The 21,841-nt window shown below is 39.3% G+C and overlaps 1 protein-coding gene across 1 annotated transcript in view; it reads left to right on the forward strand.

Moving 5' to 3' along the window:
* Positions 1 to 21,841, forward strand: part of ITPR2 (inositol 1,4,5-trisphosphate receptor type 2) — a 128,157-nt gene that overhangs the window by 92,294 nt on the left and 14,022 nt on the right. Inside the window, exons 24-33 of the mRNA XM_041468717.1 lie at positions 1,797 to 1,929; positions 2,865 to 2,922; positions 4,457 to 4,622; positions 6,534 to 6,707; positions 11,339 to 11,428; positions 11,607 to 11,732; positions 12,820 to 12,942; positions 14,459 to 14,659; positions 18,051 to 18,302; positions 19,749 to 19,874. Of these exons, the coding sequence (XP_041324651.1) occupies positions 1,797 to 1,929; positions 2,865 to 2,922; positions 4,457 to 4,622; positions 6,534 to 6,707; positions 11,339 to 11,428; positions 11,607 to 11,732; positions 12,820 to 12,942; positions 14,459 to 14,659; positions 18,051 to 18,302; positions 19,749 to 19,874 (1,449 nt within the window). The remainder of the gene's footprint in view (positions 1 to 1,796; positions 1,930 to 2,864; positions 2,923 to 4,456; positions 4,623 to 6,533; positions 6,708 to 11,338; positions 11,429 to 11,606; positions 11,733 to 12,819; positions 12,943 to 14,458; positions 14,660 to 18,050; positions 18,303 to 19,748; positions 19,875 to 21,841) is intronic.

The raw sequence follows: 21,841 nt of genomic DNA on the forward strand, positions 1-21,841 counted from the left end.
TCTCCCAGCTGACATGACAAGCTGGGTGACACCAGTCTGCCTCCTGAGATGCAGTTTTGACTTGGTGCTGTTAATAAGTGAAGTGGCACACGCTTGCTCTGTGTATCACTTCCTGCAGTGCTTGGGCCCTGAAGGAATGTTTCAGTGTTTTCTCTAAATTCTCTGGATTTGTTGGTACCAATGTCACTTCTGAAGGATTCAATTTGTTGTGACTGCTCATAAATTATGTAGATTACTCTAATTACTTGTCATCTGAAAGGCTATCAACTGTTAGAATATAATCAATACTGCATTCTTTGGTTCTAGGCCTCCTTTACTTTAAAACTTACAGTGAAAGATAGAGTGCTATGAAATTATATTACCTAAATAACACCATTCACTTGTATTGCTTTTCATTTTCCTTGTTTGAATGACTGAATTTCTCTTCACACTATGCTGCTTTACTGGTTGATGCCTAGGAGGATGATTCCAGGACCTTGTCCTGTGCATTCCCTGAGGGAATCGCATTTTGTCTCATCCATTCCTTTTTCACAGCACATTCATTGCAAGAGCACTAAGGATTGAAGGGCACTTAATCCTAATTTCTTACTTAATCTGTGGTTTGGTAATTAAGGATTGGTCAAATGGTCAAATTACTTCAGATAAGCAAGTTGTCATATGCTGGGTGAATCCCAGTAAATGTGCATATATATGATCCTAGCCCACAAGAAATACAAAATAATTCAGTTTCATTTAAAATGCAATGAGGAAGGATTAATTTAAATCATGTTACCTTTCTATTACTGTGTTATTAGCCTCAACGGCGAGTAAGAATATTTTAGATTTATTGTACTAATTGCATAGCAAGTACAACGGTGATTAAAGCTATTGTATTCTCAGAATATTTCAGTTTATAGTAATTTAATTCTTAACATATCTTCCTATTGCTTTAAGTAAAGACTGTTTAATTTATGATTTCTATTCTGCCCTCAGCCAGAATTAAACAGATGGTCTGATAGACTTAGTTGACTATGTGTGGACTTGGGAAATTTTTATTTTTAAAAATCTTGTTTGTACAATTCTGGGCAACTTAATAATGGAACCAAAATAGACAAATCTTATTACTGTGGGTCTGGGAAACATGTTTGGCTTTAGCTGTAGATCAAAGAAACAGGTTGTCGTCATTTGCTACGTCACCTTTCAAATCACCTTTCACCTCAGCATTGGAAACTCAGCCTAAGTCTTTCATCCCCACTGATTGTAAAATATGTTAAATAATCTTAAAGGTGTTTGATTACATGCTTGCATTTCCTATGGGTAAGAAGCATCCATGTGTATAAGTGTCAGCCCTTAATTTCATACTTCCAATGCTTCCAACCTAGTTATTTTCCTCAGTCTTCCAATATAAAAGTAGTACTTCCAGGTCTGAATTAGGATTTTTCCTGTATGAGTTTCCAGTTTCACAGCTGAGGAACAAAAAGGCATTTTTCAGGTGTCTGAGAGGGTGAGCCTTGAGCCTGTTGTGTTTGCTCTCTATTCCACTCCGTGGAGCATTGGAAGTCCAGCTGAAATGTGAAATAATTGATGTCAGCATGGGTTTGAAGGTTCTGATCTGGCTCGTAGGCAGTGAGGACATGGCAGCGTGTTGGAGTCCCTGCACACACCCAGTGGTTCTCAAGCAATCCATAGGGCAGAGTTCAACATATCTCAGGATGGGCAGGGTAAAGAAAGGAATCACAGAAAACTGGTGAATGTATTGGATTGTTTTTTTCATAGTAAACTTAAATTTATTTACTTCACTTTTTTTATTCTTGTAGTTTATTCTCAGTGTTAGACTGGACTACAGAATATCGTACATGCTGTCTGTCTATAAGAGAGAGTTTGGGGAAAACACTGAAAACGTTGACTGCTCTACATCATCCCCACCTGACACACCAGGGACTGCCTCAGGTAAACCTTGCTATTTTCTTTCAATGCCAAGTAATTCTGGCTAGGCAACTGCAAACACTGAGCTCAACTGTAGCAGAAAGACACAGGCTGCTGCATGTTGAAAAGCTTGTGAAAAAATAAAAAAAATAAGGAATTCCACAAATTTTTTTGCTGGTCTGTCCTCCTCCTCTAACAAAAAAAGTGATTCCTTTTTCCCCACTGTCATATTTTGTTCTTTTATCTGTGCTCTTCCCAAAACACTGCATGGTGGCAAGTGGAGAATGGTTGGGGATGGATGAGACCAGGTTTAAGTGAGGTGAATGTGGTACAGGAATGATTTGGCTTTCCAGGGAGCATTCCTGTGCGCACAGAAGTGCTCAAAATGTCTGTGTGAACACCTGCAAGTAGGGGAGAATTGCTTTAACTGGGTGTGGGCGTATGTACAATATAGGGGTACTGAAGTCTTAAGTAATACGTTATATTAAAGCCATACTAAAGCAAAATGATGGTGTGGCAAATAACTGGGTGTATGGTAAATATTCTAAAGTTCATGTATATGCTTTGCTGGGATTGGCTCAAGAAAAACGAAGAAAATGTAAGAAAAAATTTGAAAGTTTGACAATGTGTCATTTGTGGGACACTGCTGGTGTGTCACAGCTTCTAGTACCATGTGGCTTTGGTTCATCACTACAATTCTCTTCCTCAGGAATAGTAATACACAGTTTACCTCTGCCCCATATCATGTTTGTTCTCTGCTACTCTTGCAGAAATCAAATTTTGCGTAGTTGGGAATGACTAGTTAGACCTTTATTGATACCATCTGCTTTAAAGAGGAACAGAATTCCATTTTGCTGTGCAGATTAAATGATGATCACTGGCTTTCTTTTTTTTTTTTTTTTTTTTTTTTTTTTTTTTTTCTTTTTTTCCCCAATTTTTTCTTCTGATTTTTTTCCCAGCAATTGTTCCTGACATAGATGAAATTGCAGCTCAGGCTGAAACCATGTTTGCTGGCAGGTATATTCTCTGAAGTTTTATCTGTATGTATATTTATGTATCTTTTTGTTCATGTCAATATTTCTCATGGCCAATCTCTGTTTATTCTGTGCTTATTTTTATAGCTCTTTCTCTTCCTTTGTCTGCTTGTTAATTGCATAAGCCGTACTTGAACAGAAACATGCCAGGAAAGACCTGGATTTCAATCAAGCAAACAGCCCAGCTGGCCTGGATGGCTGTGGGATTGGCTATGAGCACCCTCTTAGTTGTAAGAGAGTTGGTAGAAAGATTTTGTCATGTTTCCAAAGGCAGCTGGGGAATGATGTAGAGGTGTATTCGGCTGAACAGCACTAATTTTCTGTTTATCTTACAATGCCTCACATGGGTGCTGAAAAGTCACTCTTTTTCTGGTGTTTCTTATGGCTACAGCCTCAAATTTCCTGGATCAGCAGCTTGCTGTTGGCCCTCAGGATTTCTCATCGATTGCATGACCTGTTGTCATTGCACTTGGTGTTCAAACTCCTTGGGAAAATTGTGCCAACAGTAATCTCTCCTGTGACTCCTCAGATCAGGAGTGGACCACTTGCCATGATCTCCTGGTCCACCAGAGGCCTGTAGATCACAATTTATGCTTGCAGAGTTTTGGAAGGGATTTTAACTATGCTGTGAACAGAAAAAATAACCCATGGAAAACACTCACACTGGAGAGTTATTATCATTATCACTATGTTGGTTTAATTTTACAAGTATCATTATAATTATACCAGTAAAAAATTAATTCCATTTAGACAAGGCCGTAAAAATTTTAAAAAGTTTTTCTTGGAGCTAAGGAGAAGGATCAGCAATATGGGCACTGTGATCTTTCCTCTCTCAGTCCCTCGTGCGTTCTCAATCTTTACCAGCACAAGCAATGCCTCTAGGCCTCTCCTGAACTCCCATACTGTGAAGCAACACACAGCCCTTGGCATCTGCATCTTTAAAATGACCAGAGAGACCCAATGGTTTATTGGAAACATTATTTCTGCTCTGATATGTTAAGTGTAAATCTGCTTTCTGCCATTCCACATTATGAATATGATTCTAGAAATATGATGCTTTTGGCAACTCTTGCTATTTTTGATCTTATTTTTTCTTAAATGAAATTTTAATAGCAGCTGAAAAGGGAGGAAGTGAAAAGGAAAGGGTCAAATTAATCTCTGAGGAAATGCAGTTTACTTCGTTTAATTTGGATTGGGGATGTATCTGGCTCAATTTATCCATGACATAAATGAATGCTTTTACAATATAGGTTTTAATCACAATGTTTGACACATTTCATAGATACTTACTTCTGCTCCATAGTGTTCATTGTGCTATGAGATTGCTGCAATAACTGTAGGATAGAAGTCCTTGTAAAATATATTAAAGTCATATTTATAATTTCCTTCCTGAAGCATATTTAATTTGATTTTAAGAGCTCTGTCAAGTGAAGATTGTGTATATTTATCACAAGAGCTTTTATTTTTTTTTAGTTTACTTTACTTTATTTGGTGCTTTTCCCCCGTTTCTCTTGCAGAAAGGAGAAGAATGCAGTTCAGCTTGATGATGAAGGGGGCAGAACTTTTTTACGGGTCCTCATTCACCTCATCATGCATGACTACCCCCCATTGCTCTCAGGGGCTCTGCACCTGCTGTTCAAGCACTTCAGCCAGAGAGCAGAAGTTCTGCAAGCATTCAAACAGGTATGGATGGGCTGAGTGTTATCCCAGGAAACTGAATGCAGGGAGCCTTCCTAAAGGCTGTTCTGCTACCTAAATCACTGTTTGTTGCATGACAGTGTTATTTCCTCAGAGGTCAAGTATCAGCAGACTTCTTTGGCCAAATGTGCTGGTATATCTTACAGTTCTGTACCCCCAAGAAATTGTTATTTCTGGCACTGCATCTATTAGGGAAAATGTTGGTCTGTGGTGAGCCTCTCACAGGGATCCCTCAAGGACAGAGCCAGTGCCTCATGTTTGGCAAGCAGTGTCCCCATGTCAGCAGTGAGACTTCTTTGTCTTCAGGACCACTTAGGCTGGGTATTATTATTTTGTTATTCACCTGGTGCTTCTAATTCCAATTCAGGTGTCTTTGCACAGGGCTTCCCTGCCTGATACAGCTATGCCTAAACAGCAGGAAGGCAGGGATAGAGCCAAGTCTGTTTTCAGCTTTTATTCTGTCCCTCTGGTAGGGGTGCATGTGCAGGCTCCATGTGGCCATGGATTAGGATGGGGAGATCTGATGTCATGGGGCTGCATGACAGAGATGCCTCTGTTACGTAACCCTTTAGAACATATGTTGATAAGAACATCTGATGCTTATTTCAGGAGCTGGGTAGCGTGGTGTCTCATCATTATGTAAGGTAGGGAGGTTTCTGTCCTGTGCAAACAGATGAATGATAAAGACCTGAAAAGCTTTTGTTTAATGTTTTTGTTGTGCAGCATAATGGCCTCCCACCAGGTATTTAAAGTTAGGCTGTGCTGGTTAATTGCATAAATCGCTGTTATTCCCAGGTAAGCAAGGACTGAGTTGCTTAATGTGTTTTTGTGAAGGATGGAAAAGGCTAATGGAGAGATAAACAAAAAAGACTGTAGAGCACATGGAATAAGAATGCCTGCAGTTGAGCAGCATTCATAAATTCTGTAAAATAACAAGGTTTTGTCAAGCCAAGAGAGATTATTATGATGAAAACTTTATATTACAAAATAGTGAATATTTGCCTGGATGTAATGTGGTTTTAAAAACAACATCAGTGTTGTCAATGACCCTAATCTTTTACATGAGTATGATTTCTTAAGTGTGTTTATTAATTTACTGTAAAGATTGCTGATATTTTTTTGGCATATTATCTTCATTAATAATCTTGGGAGAACAGAGAGCATTACAAAGAAAATGTGTAGGTCATGCTAAATCAAGAACTACACATAACAGTGAAAAACCCAGATAATTTGAGCAGTACAGGAAAAGAAAAAAATGAGATCAATCTTAATAACTGGCAACCACTCAGATGGTGAGAAATTCCATTAACCTGAAAGTCAGTTTGTCAGCTATATTCAGAGAAGTTTTTCTAAGCTGGCCTAATAGTGCGAAAGTCTGTTATTTTTCAATATTTGATTATGGTGGTGTAGGAGATCATTAAAATTGCTAGCCATTCTGACTTTTCTTTGGATGCCCTGATCCCTTGTCATACCATCCTTTTTTTTTCCTTCTGAAGTACAGTGCTACAGCTGTAGGAATTTCTAACTATTACTTTAATAGTGTGTAACTGTATTTTATAATGCCATGAGGATCATGATCAGTGCATCAGAGTTCACTCTGCGCAGAACTCGAGAGCCTATAAATCTGCCTGTGCTGAAAATGTTTCACAGTGTATTCAAGAAGGTGAGAAGATGTTGTAAATGTTTTAACCATCCTGTTTTGGACAACTACAAACTCTGTCTCTGCTAAAGGTTTTTGATAAATGGGGGCTAAAAGCCTGCATGTGCTGTGTTTGAATTGCACAGGGAAGATTGCACAAGGCACCTGGAAAGAGGCTTAGAATGAGAACTGTCAAGCAAATTACCTGGCCATAAGTGCTAGTGCTGTAACAGCTTCACAATTTTCTCCATTTCCAGGTTCAGTTGCTGGTGTCCAATCAAGATGTGGATAACTACAAGCAAATCAAAGCTGATCTTGACCAGCTACGTCTGACTGTAGAAAAATCCGAATTGTGGGTTGAGAAGAGCAGCAATTATGAGAGTGGAGAGGTGGGCAACAATCAAACCAAAGGAGGAGAAGAGCCAATGGAAGTGGGTTTAAAGCCTTTGTTGTCAGAATTGTTTGAATACTCATAGGTAGTTTCATGAACAACTGCAAAATCGTAGTCTGGTTAAGCAAAGTGGCAGAGTGAGAATGTGAAGTATTCTGGCTGAGCTTTAGGAACTGACAGAAAAGGAAATAACATCTCTGTTATCAGTGTATTCAGTATTCTCTCCTGATGCTTTCAGGAGCTGCCTTCCTTTCTGGGTGCAAGCCACAGTGTGCAGCAGCATCCTGAAAATACTCTGGGAATTGCATGCTGGCAGTTGGGTTGCTTGCTGGAAGAAAAGAGGAGTGGACAGTATCCTGCAAATAAGGGAGAGGAGCACAGTCAAACCCATGTTTGCAAACACCACAAGTAATTCCACTCTTCATCACACAAGACTGACCTAAGAATGTTGAGATTTTGTAGGTGAACTAATGTTTTAGTTTCTTTGGCCCTTGTCATACCACTTTCTCAGCATATACTCTGATTAGATGTAGAATTTGAATCTAGGGCTGTGAAGACTTCTTTTTTTTTAATTTTTTTTTTTTTTTTTAGATTTCATTGTTTGGATTTTTAAAGTTTTGCTTTTCAGTGCAAACTGAAATCACAATTTAATCATTTATCTCCAGCATGAGCTTTTAAGAAAACACAAAGTGTTGCTGTGACTGAGGTTTGTGCCATAAGAGTAGATAAAGCAGGCTTTTCCACCAGTATTTATTCCCACTTTTCCCTTTTCATCAGAGGAGGTGGGAGAGATGAATAACTGTGATTTCTGACACAGCATTTTCCTTGTTCTCTTTCCTGGTGCCAAGAAAGGTGGGTAAGGAAGCTCCTAGGGAAGTAGGAAGCCAAGTAGAGGTTATACAGCATTGTGGAGACCCACATTAGGAAAAAAAGCTGGAGCCATGGAGAAGAGAGATGATGCTTGCAAATATCTGTGACGCACGTGTGGCCTTTTAGATGGGGAAGCAAATTTTTGGTAGCTTCATGCAGGGGCAAATCCAACACTTCAAGTAAGAATCCCAAATTCTTGCAACAGCGTAGGTCCTACCCTTTCTCTGATCTATCTTAGGTGATGTTCTGATACCACATCTTTAGTGGTGTCAAAATTAGGGAGGAATCTGGAGTTGAAGCTTAAGTATGTGGTATTTCTTTCCTTCTTTCCTCAAGCACAGATCTGGTAGGAAAGAAAATGTTCCTTTATGTATTTAATGAATTGAAGAGGTAATGAGGAAATAGAAAATATAATTGTGTCAGGATTGCAAACTTTTTTAGCTATACTACATTTTTAAAGTGTAATTTATTCCTATGGATACCCTTGATAGCAAGGAAACTCCAGGAAAAGGGGGCAAAACAATGTGTTTGAAACAGAGGCACCTCTCAATGAGATATTTTGAGTGTTTTTTTCCCATGAGGTATCTGTGGGTCTGTATGGATTAGCAGTGCTTCAGTAGATGCACAGTATTATCTCTGACAGATCAGAGAGATTATTGTATCAGAGCAGTAATAGGTAATCTGCTGGTTAGATCATCTGCTGGTAATTCCCCGAGAGCTATGCCAGGTTACAGTAGCTCAGAATCTTGTCCATCTTTTTTTTTCCCCTGCTAAATTATTCTTTAACAGTGAAGAGGTGTTTTTACCTGGCAAAAAAGTAGCATTAGGTAGTCAGTACTCTCTTTGAGGTCTTAAATCAGACGTAGGAGGTATGATGTTGGGCATAATCTGCAATGTGTGAAGCAGGTGGCTAGCTTTAAGCAGACAAAAATCCCACGAGATCCATGCTTTCTTGGAATGGATACTGGGTATTCAGAGCTGGATGAACCTCTAGGTCTTTAGGGAATATGCCTCATTTGCCTGTGTTTATTTTTTCCCAAACAACATTAAAGTGTGCACAAGGACTTAAATGACATTCCAGAACACTCTTACCCAAGTTAAACCCAAGTTTCTGTTGTCACATGAAGCCTGTTGAAAGATGTACATAAAAGTTTAAAAATATAAATTTTTTTTTTGTCTGAGTCTTCCTAGGTAATTGTTTTTCACCTTACTGTCATAACCTGTGGGCCTTTTTAAGTCATATGACTCCAGAACAGGATTTGTAGAAAAAAGACCTTGCTCTTGTAAAAGTATCCAGAGTTCTCTACAGGAAAAATGGCAAATCTTATATCCATGCAGGACTGTCTGGATAGGGACTGGAGATCAGAGTTGGAAAGAGTACTTGGAGTTATGTCAGACATAGATGATACACCAACAGGCTTAGGAAGAAATGCTGAAATTGAGCTCACATAAGAGCCATGCTTGAGAAGGTGAAATCAGATACAGCCTGCTCACTTGGTTCTCTCTAGGAAGGATGTTCTGGGTCTGTGTAGACACCACAGACCATGGAAAGTGTGATTTTTATTGTCCTGTCCCTGGAGGATGCTTTGGTGGTGTAGCACCAGAAACACAGCTCTGAGGAAGAGAAACAGGCTCAGTGAAAGGACTTAAAGGTGAAGCTGGAAGAGAGTGCAGTGGCATTATGGAGTTCCTCATCTTTTCCATCTGCTGAGAAAGTTCAGCGAGGTTTCAAGTGGTCTAAACTTTCAGCACCTATAAGCACCTGGTGTTCCCTTACTTCCTATCTTTTCTGGTCTGTGGCACCTTGCTTTGGTTCTGGGAATGTTTGAACAAACATCACATAAAGGTTGAGGTTGTGAACTGAGAATTCTGTGAATGTCCCTCATTCCCCTGTTGGAGCCTGTGGAGAGCAAAACTGTGCCCTGACACTGCAAGGACTGACATGTGCCTTGCACTGCTGTCCTGCTGGGATTAGAGAGACTGCTCAGACTGAATGCTGGAATCTGAGTCTCCAGTGGCAGCTAGCAAAAAAGGATCTGAGACTGTTGCAGAGTGTTATTCCAGGAATTTTATGGGTAGAGGGAGTAGTCTCTTTCAGAAAATACTATTTCCTTAAGATGGAGTACTCAAGTGAGAACCTTTCTCCTCGAGATCTCTATGCCTGCTTGTCCCCTGTGGAAAAGTGTGACAGGGAATGTCTATCATGGGGCATAATGAGGCCAGATCTGCAACCGAGTGTCTTTGATATCCCAGTGGTGTGATTATCTCTTGGTAACTACATCCCTGGCATATTCTTATGGGTTCAATAAACAATTGTTTATTTTGTTAAAAGAAAGGATAGATTCGGCAGTTTAATGCTGATCAGCACTTCCAGATAAGACATACAGTTCACATGGATTATAAAACTACTTTGATGAAGGAAGAATGCTGATAAAACTAACAGGTAAATTAATCTTGGTTAACCCACAATCCCAGAATGGAGGAGGGTGGTTAATTATAGGAAAAGCCTGAAACATCTCCCAAAGTATTGATTCAAACAGCTAGAGAGACGGCAGCCTGCATACTAACAAACCTAACCAAATAAAATCTACTGTTGTTACATAGATCAGCACTGAACAGCGGTGCTGACACTCTTGTAAACAGCTTCCATGGCCAAGTGCTGCAGCTGTTCTTACCTCACTGGAAATTAGGACCCGATGGGATTTATAGAACTCCTGAACTTCATCATCATCTAAGAAAGTTCAGAGAGAGGTTTCAGGACATATAAACATTCAGCTTGGCATGCATATGTTTGTTTTAGTGTATTTCTCTTTTCTAAAACAGTAGGAAGTTTGAGGACACAATGAAACTCAGAAGTGCACCTGTTTCTTCTTTTTTTTTTTAATGCTGTTATACTGGTTTACATCCTTGTGGTCATACTGTGAGTCAGTCTCAAGATCTGATAGATTTTTTTCTTCATGGTTTATAGTGTCAGCATCTAAAGTCCAATATTTCAATTTATTTTTGTTTCCTGTTAAGAAAGTCTTACCACAACTGACAGCAGAAAAACACCCAACAAGTACTTGTGCACATGTTGTCCCATGTTTTGACTGAGAGATAGGCATGGAAATGTGTGTGGGTGTTGGCAGTTCCTTGTTTGATTTCTCTTATTTATCATACCCAGCTGGGGCTTTCCAGGAGCCAGTGCCCAGAGCATACAGCGTCATGACTTGATGGTGCAGTTTAACATATGGTTCCTATTTGTTTTAAAATCTTTTCCTGCATCATCCAGAGATACAAGCAGAAGCATCCCCTTTGTGGGAGGAACGTCTCTAATTTCCACATGCTGCTTGTTTCTGTTGAGAACTCCAACCTGCTTAACTGCAGAGGTTGTCTTAGCTCTTTCTCCAGATTTTTAGTGTTCACACGCAGATTTTGTAATCTTTCCAGCTGCAAATACAGATTTTTGGAACATTTGGTCACTACTGAAATACACTTTTGCTACATCTCCTCACAGTATTTAAATTCCTTGGACTTCCATAGTCTGTGATTTAGGGACATACTCCTTCAGAATGATCAGAAACATGAAGACATAGAGTGATTGCCTCAAATTACACTGGAAATTTGAATCAGAGGAAGAACTTGAATGTAAATCTTGTCACTCACTGGATAAAGAATAAACGATTCTGTCTTTATTATCTGTGTTACATCAATTCCTTATGAGCTGCTGTAATACTTTGTCACTTGCTGCTATTAAATACAATTAATTCACATTGAGGAAATTGCAATAAATTTCCACTTGTCATGTGTTCTTTATTACAGGAATCAAACATTTTGAGCCCAATACAGGATGGGACCAAAAAACCCCAGATAGACAGCATTAAAAGCAATAACTACAATATTGTTAAAGAGGTTAGTTTATCTGCCAAGAAACTTGCTTGACATACCTGTATGATTAGTAGATTTAGTAATTATTATGAAATAAAGTGTCTTTTTTTGGTTTTGTGTGACATGACTGGTTTCTTTTCTTGGTTGCATGCTTATTTATTTGTTTGGTTTGTTGTTTTTTTTTTTCTTTTATAATTTATAGATTTTGATTCGACTAAGCAAACTTTGTGTTCAGAGCAAAAAATGTCGGAATCAACAGCAGCGTTTACTGAAAAATATGGGCGCCCACCTGGTGGTCTTGGACCTTCTGCAGATCCCCTATGAAAAGGTTATTTTCCTAATTTTAGTGGTAGAGAACACAAACTGAAGGAAGGGAAAGGCCTTGGCAGGCCCAAGAATCAATGGGCTGTGGTACAAACATGAACTGATGATGTCATTTTCTACCTTCAGAATAGTGAGTTTGGGCTCAGTATGGGCTACAGCTGCCTGCACAGTTTTATTTAAAATTTAATATTCACTGCCTTGGGTACCTAGAGGTCACAGTGCTGTCATTCCTGTACCCATTCCTGAAGTAGGCAAACCTTAGGACCAAAAGCTTTTACAGATCAAATCTGAAACAACTTCTTTGTTTTTATGGTGGACATCTCTAACCTAGTTCCATGGGCTGTTTTTTTTTCACAAGATACAGTTATTTGGTATTGATTTGGTGGAATTAAACATACAAATTAATGAACTAGATAGGCTTTGAAAGAGCATATCTTTCTAGATCTTCTAGGAATCACTGAGAGGAGGTAAAACCTTTGCTGGGCTATGTTTTCCTGTGTGTTATGTTACGGACACTGGGTTCAGCTGTTGTCAGTAAAATAGTGCTTGTCCATGCAGGTGGTTCATCAAATCATACTTAGGATACTACATGAGAGGACTATAAAATGGGGATGAAACTAGAGATATATTTGTGTGGGAGTATGTGTATGCACACATGCACACATACATCTGTTTCTGTATGTGGCTATAGAAAAACCCAATGTTTGCCAAAGCTTAAAACTAATGCAGAGTGACATTTTTGGTTTGTTTTGCTTTTTTTTTTTTTTTTTTTTTTTTTTTTTTTCTAACCTTTTTGAGACTTTTTAAAAACTTAGCACTTTTTAAAACTAGGAAAATATAGCCACACAAGAAGAAATCTTACTTTGATTTTATGCTCCTACCTGTGATTCCCTATGGTTTGATTCAGAGTAAGGTACAGCTGCTAATGGACTCCGAAGGAAACTGCATTAGTTACTTTTGCTAGAGGGAGAATTCCTGCCCTATAAAGGCTCAGGATAATTGGTTTATTCTTGGCTGAATTGATGTTGTGTAGTTTTAACAAGTATGTTTAGGTATAACCAGCTGATTTTGTTTGTCCTTACTTCCTGCAGAGTGATGAAAAGATGAATGAAGTTATGAATCTAGCCCACACTTTTCTTCAGAATTTCTGCCGAGGAAATCCTCAGAATCAAGTTCTCCTCCACAAAAATCTCAACTTGTTCTTAACTCCAGGGGTAAGTATTTCACTTGAAATAGAATATGATAATTGGAATTAAATTTGGTTTTGCTGAAACATCCCAGTGCTAAATAAATAATTTCACTAAATTATGCCTCCCCTCTGCTCTCCTCTCTCATTTCCCTTAGTGTTGCTTTTTATGTCATTTGCTTTAATGTTGCCATTTTAAAAGTGGAAAACAAAATCCAAGGAACCTGTGGGGTTTACTGGAAGGATCTGTGAATATGTGTCACATCCTTGTCTTGAACTTGACTCTGATTTTATTCATCCTGACTCACTCACTGAGGGACTGTAAAGTCAAGGTAGAAGATACTGTGACTGCTGTCATAAACTTTGTGTAACAACAGAATCATATTCATACATGTTTGTTGATGATGTTCCCATTTGATTCAACTAATCTAAAGTCTGATCTTCTATTTAAATCATTGTCTTTACAATAGACCTTTTTATCACAATCCCTTTGTATATATTTGTGTGTGTGTGTTTACAGACATATTCATATAGAATGACAGTTGCTCAGTGGATCCACTGAGCAAAACATTCTTTTGTTAGAAGGAATTGTGAGTATGAGGATTGCAGGCCCTGGCCTGTGCACTTTTAAGAACATTTGTTCCATTGTTTTTTATTTATGCTCTTTTGTGACATTAGTGAGCAGCTCTGAGCTGACCACAGTGGGGACCAGAGCCTGGATTCCATCACATCCAATGCTGACACTTAACTTGGGTGCAGTGTGGAACCAGCTTGCACTCGTATTTCTGTTCTTTTGAAGCTGATTTCCTGATCATCCATCCCAGTTATTGAGCTTTTGTGCACATTGTGGAGCAAACTTGACGTGGATAGTTTAGTGTCAGACGACACTAAACAGACACGTATACTTTAGGAGCACACCTGACCCTCAGGAGCCTTTAGTCCAAGGGACCAACCTAGAACAAAAACCCCAAGAATGCACAAAGCCTGGGTGCTATGTCCTCAGCAGAATCCCTTCTTGCTCCAGATTGATTCCTCTTGTTCCATGCTGTTCACGGATACACAGCCCTAGGCTCCATTTGGAGTTAATGTGGAAAGAGACATTCTCTTTGAGACCATCAGGCTGCACATGCAGGGATTTGCCTGCTGGAAGTGCCTCCTCTGTGAGCCCCAGAGAGAGCCAGAGCAGCTCATCATCTCATCTGGTGGTGTCATTGCAAAGTTTGATGGTGAACGGGGCCAGGGTGGTCTCAGGTGTCTCATATTCTGAAGCCCCTGGAGAGTGCTTTAGCAGTGTAGTGTGTGTGTTTGTGTGTTCACCTTCTACAGGGACACAGGTTTGGTTTATGCCCACTGTAGGACTGTTTGTACTCATAGGGAAGTGTGTAGAAATCCCCTCAAAACTGGAAGCTGGGCTCTGAGATAATTGAAAAGGATTTCTCCAGTTTCCCTTTACCAGTGAGCCTTCCTCTACTCGAGAATCCCGTGCCTCCCTCAATCTCAAAGCAGATCTGCTGTGCTCATGAGGCTGGTTTTGATCTGTTCAGCTCCTGGAAGCCGAGACCATGAGGCACATCTTCATGAATAATTACCTCCTGTGCAACGAGATCAGTGAGATGGTGGTGCAGCACTTTGTGCACTGCATCGAGACCCATGGCCGGCATGTGGAGTACCTGCGATTCCTGCAGACCATAGTGAAAGCAGATGGCAAATACGTGAAAAAGTGCCAGGACATGGTAATGACAGAGGTAAGCAAAGGCTTCACATGTTAATCACTTGAGTATTTTAAGGCTGTTTTTCATGCTCCTGATACCAATGAGATGTAATGACATCATTGCTTTAGTATTTTAAGCAGCATCACAAATAATGAATATTTTAGCAGACGTTTTCGGGAGTTTGGTCTAATTTTGCAAGGCCATCTGTATAACTACTAGAAAGAAAACATGAGTGTTAGCATGGTGATACAGAGATGTCTATTTGTAGATGATGTAGCATGGAAATCTCAGAGTTACATAAACCTTCATTTTCCTGTAATGTAATTTAGGATTACTTTTACCCACCGTTATGGCACGGGTTTGCCATACAAGAGGCTCTTACCTCGATGGATTTGTCTAAAGAGTGTTGTAGACCTTTTTTTTTAACATGTAGCAATTCTAAATCCTAGTTTCTGCCCTTTTTTTTGGTTTTGTTTTATTTCAGAGCATTTCTGTGAGGGTCAGTAGAGCTACTTTAGCTTTAACTAACTGGATCCAGTAAATTCAGCCAAGTGGTTTGTGGAAAAATCTTTATGCCAATAAATTTCCTAGGAAAATACCTAATTGACTTTCTCTGCAATTAGGATTAGATATATTGTGAGCATGATAAATGAAGTCTTCAACTTGCAGACACTTGCACATTTAACTGTAATTATGTTAACAGTTCCTTGAGATTAGTAAGTGGGTAAAGTTGAATATGGTGAAAAGTCATGGTTGGATTAGAGTCCAAGGAACATTTTTAGTTGCTTTACAAAGTGCTTTTTTTTGGCTTGGTTTGGTTTTTTAAAGAGGCATCTTCACAAAGAAATCAGAGATAAGCTTTAGTTTTTTGTGGTATGAACAAAATGAAATCCTGCTGAAACTTTATTCCACAGCAACAAGAGGAAAAATTTCTAATTAAGAAAATAAAGCTCCTGCCTACATGGATAACCTTTAATGAAATTCACCTCAACCTTTTCAATTTGACTGAAGTATTTTAACATGCAATATCAATTACAAGCCTTTGATTTACATAATTCAAACACTTCTTGTGCCTTTGTGGTTTTAGATTTTTCTGCTCCCACCGAAGGCTCTTGTAGAGGTTTTTTTTAATCATCAAACAAAATTTTCAGATTTTCTCAATTTCAATATATTTTGGTATTGACTTGTAGCAGCACAAAGTTAAACTGTCATATTACGTTTTTGAGCCGACTCCATGATGAAAGTAGAAATGAACTTGGATACAGCATTCACATCATAAGTCCTGCAGGAATTTCCTAGGGGGAGGGAGCAACCCTATTTTGATGAAATACGGTAAGATACTGATCTGTTTTTTCTAAAAGTAGGAAATTAGAGGTAAGTAATTATGATTTCTTAGAAAAGGATGCTAATTGTGAAACTTGAATGGCACTTGAATAGCAATCCACTCTAAAGGGAACAAATGGTTGGATCTTGCCACCGAGTCGCAACAGTTTCTCTGCAGACAGCTGAGATGTACTTTGTGACCTTAAACAAGTGCTGTAGCTTGTTCCCGTGCCTCCAGATGGGGCACATAAACAATTTACCACAAGACAAGATATAGTATGACTGTACAGCTTGCCTCAGCTCCTCCTGCGTTTTGTTTCACCCACAGGAAATATATTGTAGCTTATTCCTATTTACTGGGAGTGAGGGATAATCCTCATATTTACATGTTCTAGAAAATGCATGCAGATGAAGGAGCACCACAGCAAGTGAATACTGTCATAAAATCCATTGGACATCCCCAGTCTGTCTGATTCCCTTGTTCTCATCTCCTTGGTCTCCATGTCTGCAATGATGTTTACCAACATTAAAGGGCACTTTTTCTCATTACAAGCAGGCTTTGAGGTTCCTGGAAGAACCCTGCCTGTCAGTGCAAACACTATTACAGAAGGGAAAGCAGAATTTACTTTGGGCCAGATCAATGTGGCCGCAGACTTTTCTATTACCTGTAGTATTCTGGAGTAATATTTTGCACAGTATCAACAGCTGCTCTAATACTGGACAGCCTTCATTATATTACCATAGAATTCTAAACTTGCTGAAAATACACTTTAATGGCAGAAAATGCTGCTGGGTTGTTTTGTCCTAAGCTCTCATTCTTTTAAGTTATTTTTTTCTGTACTGTGGATTGTTCAGAAAATGTCTGAAAAGTCGTGGGTATAGAAATACTGTAGAAACCCAAAGATAAATGAGAAATAGGAATTGCAGGAGAGACTGAATTCACAATTCACTCCAGCCAAATGTCAAAGTAAAAATAAGCAAGAAACAGGGAAACCACAAACAGAAATGCTGTGAATTCAAAATTTGAAGTGTTGAAACCCTGGAAAGTGTAATGAAATGTTTCTTGACTTTTCATTCTGGGAGACTAATTTCAATTCCTGTTCTTCCTGCTTTCCATTTCTCAGCGGCTCCAGCAACCTTTATGACTACCCTTGAATTGCGTAAGCTGGGATTTCATGTCACATATGGACTGGAATAGGTCAAGTGCCTAATTCACAAAATAAGTGTGATTTTTGAGCTGCCAGTGTGTGTTCTGTACCAGGAGGGGCTTGTGGGAGCTTATTTCACCCACACTGAGAGTGGATTGTGCTTCAAAGGACAGTGATGGAGAGAGGATTCCAAATAGGGTTAGGGCAAAACTCTTCAGTGAGATGTGCTGAGATGGGGTTGCCAGCATCCAGCACTGCTCTGGATCCTCTTGAGATGAGCAGAGCACTTGTAGCAGAATCAAACATTTATCACATACAGCAGTTTTCTGCTAAATGGAAGTGCTGACGTGACACTGAAAAAGTCATTACCCACCTGCCAAATTTGCACAGGGTGGGAAGAATCTCCTTTTGTTTCCAATACTGAGCAAGGGTGGGGTAAAGGTGGGTTCAATTCTGGGTGAGCCACAGACTTTTTGTGTGAGGCACTGTGGAAGATTTAATCTCACTGCACCTCAAGTGCTCATCTATGAAGCAGGGATAATAATGTATCCTGGTCTCCTAGCAGGAGGTGAGGATAATTAATTAACTTCACACAAATATTGAAATGGTAGGAATAATAAGGATGGTATGCTGTCTTAGATAAAGACAGAGCTACACAGAAATTAAACCTCAAATTCACCTTGCATTAGTGCATTCCTTGGTGAGTTATTCCAGATTTGCACTTACATTGATAAGAGCAGAAGTTTGCTTTGGGTATTGTTTTGACATGTTCATTTGGCAAACTGCATCAGAGTAAATTTTTCATCAGGTTTCATTGTTTAGGTTTTAGCTAGAGATAAAATAAGAAATTAAGAAAATCATAGAATAGTTTAGGTTAGAGAAGACCTTTAAAATCATTGAGTCCAAAAGGATTGCAGTGCAGGGTGCTCAGAACCTTGTGCCCTCTTTCTCAGCTGATAAATGGTGGTGAAGATGTGCTGATATTCTACAATGACAGAGCATCCTTCCCAGTGCTGCTCCAGATGATGTGTTCCGAGCGGGACCGAGCCGACGAAAGCGGGCCCTTGGCCTATCACATCACTCTGGTGGAGCTGCTGGCCGCCTGCACCGAGGGCAAGAATGTGTACACAGAGATCAAGTGCAATTCACTGCTGCCCCTGGATGATATTGTGAGGGTAGTGACCCATGATGACTGCATTCCTGAGGTACAATTTACAGCAGGAGGAAGCAGACTTAGCATTTTTAGAAAGCAGACAATGTTTTGTTGTTATAATGCACTGACAAGTTGAATATTTGCATAGGGAGTGGGCTGGAAATGGGTGGTGCTTCTTAAGGTGAATAATTGAGAAAGGATAGACAGTATTTATTCCACAGAAAATTCCTTGTCCTTAATGCATTGTTTGGCAGCTTTTCAGACACCTTATTTTGGGTTTGTCCAGCCACTGTCAGAGTTTAATGCACTCATAATTTCTGGCTGAAACTGTGAAGACTCAGCTGAATGCTGGGTTAAGCCAATGTTTTGCCATTGCGTGAATTTCTTGGAAATGATAGATAAAATTCTGTCCATGCTGAAGTCAGTGGGAATTTGGGTGAAGTCTCATTTTATTAAACTCAATTGCAGTCCAGCAAATATTTTTATTCCCTGCAGATGAAGGCACAATTCTGCATGTGTTATGCTAAAGTAGGACTGTGATATTATCTGGTGGAAAAATGGGGCTCTAAGCAACAGAACTGGGGCCTGCAGGAGTTAAAACTCCCCCTGTACCATGAAAATTGCCCTTGTGATCAAATGATCTTATTACTAAAAAGAAATATGTTTGCTTTGCCCAAAAGTTCCCCTTAACATTAATTTCAACAGATGGTAATTAGAAAAAAAAAAATCCCAAACAAAAGAAACCTAAAGGTCTGATCTGAGTTTTCTCTTCACTGCATTAAACATATGGAACTATCTCATCTCCCTTGACCGTGATAAGAAATTTTCAGTACAATTGCATATGTTTATATTTAATCTATACATTTTTGGGCACTGGGTATCCATTTTTATGCTGTGCACATGCAGACTTGTCATGCCAGAGAGGAGTCCTAGCATGTCCTCTTCCTAAGCCTTGTGCTGCCATTGCTGCAGTCCCAGTGTGCCACAACCTTTCTCTGCCATTTAGATCCCAGATGCAAGTGCTGCATTAGGATTGTGGAAATACAGGGACTTCAGCCCCAGCTCTGCAAAAGACTTTTATTTTATATTTGCAAGCCTGTCACAAGGCTTCAACCTACCACAGTCAACTGGCAAGTGCAGAGTGTCCTGCATTCTGACAGCCTCTGGCTTTGGAGATAGGCCTTGCTGGTCTTAATATCAGTTAAATACCAGAATCATTACTGGTTTGTCTTGTGGGGGTTTTGTCATTAGAGTAAGGATGTTTGCAAAACCTTTTCATTTTTCTTCCTGTGGTCTTTCAGTAAACACATTAAGGCATGTGTTGCCCAGCTTCTCCTTAAATATTCAGACTCAAACATGTGCATTATTATGGTTATGAATGTTTGTTAGTACTGGAAGGTTCATCTTTATTGTTCAATATTTTTGCAGATAGAAAACATAATGTTAATTGCTTTTACTGTTCCATTTCATAGTGATTGTGTTTTCACTGTTCCTGCAGGTGAAAATTGCCTATGTTAATTTTGTTAACCACTGTTACGTGGACACTGAAGTGGAAATGAAAGAAATCTATGCCAGTAACCATATCTGGAAACTTTTTGAGAACTTCCTTGTTGATATGGCAAGGGTAAGCTTCACCAGGCGTTAAACATTACAGAATGGTTATGGGTGACAACTGAACTGGCAGTAACAGGGGTTTTTTGTGAACTTTTATTTTGTTAACTATTTTTATTCCAAGTCAGCAATAGGATAAGTGTGGTTAGTTGGTTTGTTTGTTTAACAGTCATTTCTATGATCTTTATAATCTTTTAACCTGCTAATTACTAGTAGCCTTCTCTTTCTAAAAGGGTATCTTGGAACCCGTGCCTTTCTCTTGTCTGATGAAGAAATAAATTGGGAGTGTGTACATGGTTGAGAGCCTGTATACATCTTTTGAGAATGTGCATTACATGTCATTATGGTGGTGACTAAAACACCCCCACATCTGTAATATCTTCCTGTATTCTGTTGTTATAGTGAGGATCAGGGATCAAGATCTTCTCTGGCTCGTCTTCCTTCTTTAGTCTCTATTTTTGTCTTTCATTCTCCTGTCACTCCATTCTCATTGTGCAATGTGAAAGGCAGGTGTAGAGCTGTGGTCCCTCAGAATACTAATTCAAATATAAATTACAGCTGCAAGTAGACAGGGCACAGTCAATACCACAGGCCTGCCATTCCTGTGGTCCTCATGGTGAGTGAGACTCATGGTGTCAGTACTTGTTGAATTAAATTTTAAGTTACAAGTTGAATTAAGCTTTGTTCCCAGGGATTTTGAAGGCAAAAAACAAGAGCAATCTTATGACTTCCACAGGGATTAAATACAGTAGTAGAGCCATGAGGGGAAGCTAGTGTGATGTAATGATTATAGCCTACACTACACATCCTTTTCTAGGAGGTTAATGCTTCTTGTAATTATAAATAATTAAAATATTAATGACAAACAATGGTGTTGCTCTTTTTGCTCAAGAAATAGAACCATGGCTTTTTGGGTTTTGCCCAGTCCATGGTCCATTACATTTTATAATACTTAAGTTCTCACTCCATGCATTCTTCATTTCATTGAAATGAAGAGAAAAGGTAAAGAATCTCAATTTGGTCCTGCAGCAGACAATGACCCCAAAGTAAGAGTGTGCCACAAAATAATTCCTGTGAGACCTATTAGGAGAAAATACAATTAATTTTGGCTAAAAAAGGAAGGAATGCAAAGACTTATGCTGTACAATAGTTACTGGGATCTGTTCATTTTTTCTGTGAAATAGAAACCTTATATATGGTGGGGTTTTTTTTGGTTTGTTTGTTTTTTGGGTTTTTTTTGGTGTTTGATTATTTGTTTGTTTTGTTGGGGGTTTTTTTGGGGGGGTGTGTGTTTTGGTTTGGTTTTGGGTTTGTTTTGCTGTATTTTTTTTAACCTTTTTATTTTTCCCTGGGACCAGGTTGAGGCAGGGATGTTTGTGCTCTTTTTTGGTGGTAGCCATTTTCAGCAGTAATTAGTCCTCTACAAACCCTGTTTTCCTGCTGCTTTGTCTCTGTGGTTGTTACACAGTGAAAGCTCTCCTGAACAAAAACAACCTGGGTTGAAAATTAAGCTGAGAAACATCCTTGGAGGAGCATTCTGACTTTTAACCTTGCTGGTTTTATCTCAATAAGTATTTTCTTCTCTTTAATTCCCTTTCTGGGTTGCCCTTGACTTTCCAGACTATCCCTCCTCCCTAGCCCTTGAACGTGGCCAATTTTCTGTGCCCCTGGGCTAGAAGCAGACAAGTAGAAAGAGGGCTCTGTCCAGGTTTCCTCTCATGGGCCTGGAGACAAACTGCACTGTGCTAAATGCTGGGTGCTTGTCCTGATGCTGGTGACCACACCTCTCTCCTGAGAGAAATTAGACCCCAGGTCTTCAGAGATGAAGAGGAGAAATGCTGCATTTTGTGTGTGGGTGCTGTTGGCAAAATGCAGGTTTATTCTGCTCTTCTGCAAGTGTGTCAGAAGTTCTCTGGCCTGTCCTGCTCTTCAGCCATGGATAGCTGTATTTTCCAGGTTATGGAGTGTATTTGTTCAGAT

The sequence above is a fragment of the Pyrgilauda ruficollis genome, unplaced genomic scaffold, assembly GCF_017590135.1.
Source record: "Pyrgilauda ruficollis isolate IOZ18807 unplaced genomic scaffold, ASM1759013v1 scaffold229, whole genome shotgun sequence".
NCBI lineage: Eukaryota > Metazoa > Chordata > Aves > Passeriformes > Passeridae > Pyrgilauda > Pyrgilauda ruficollis.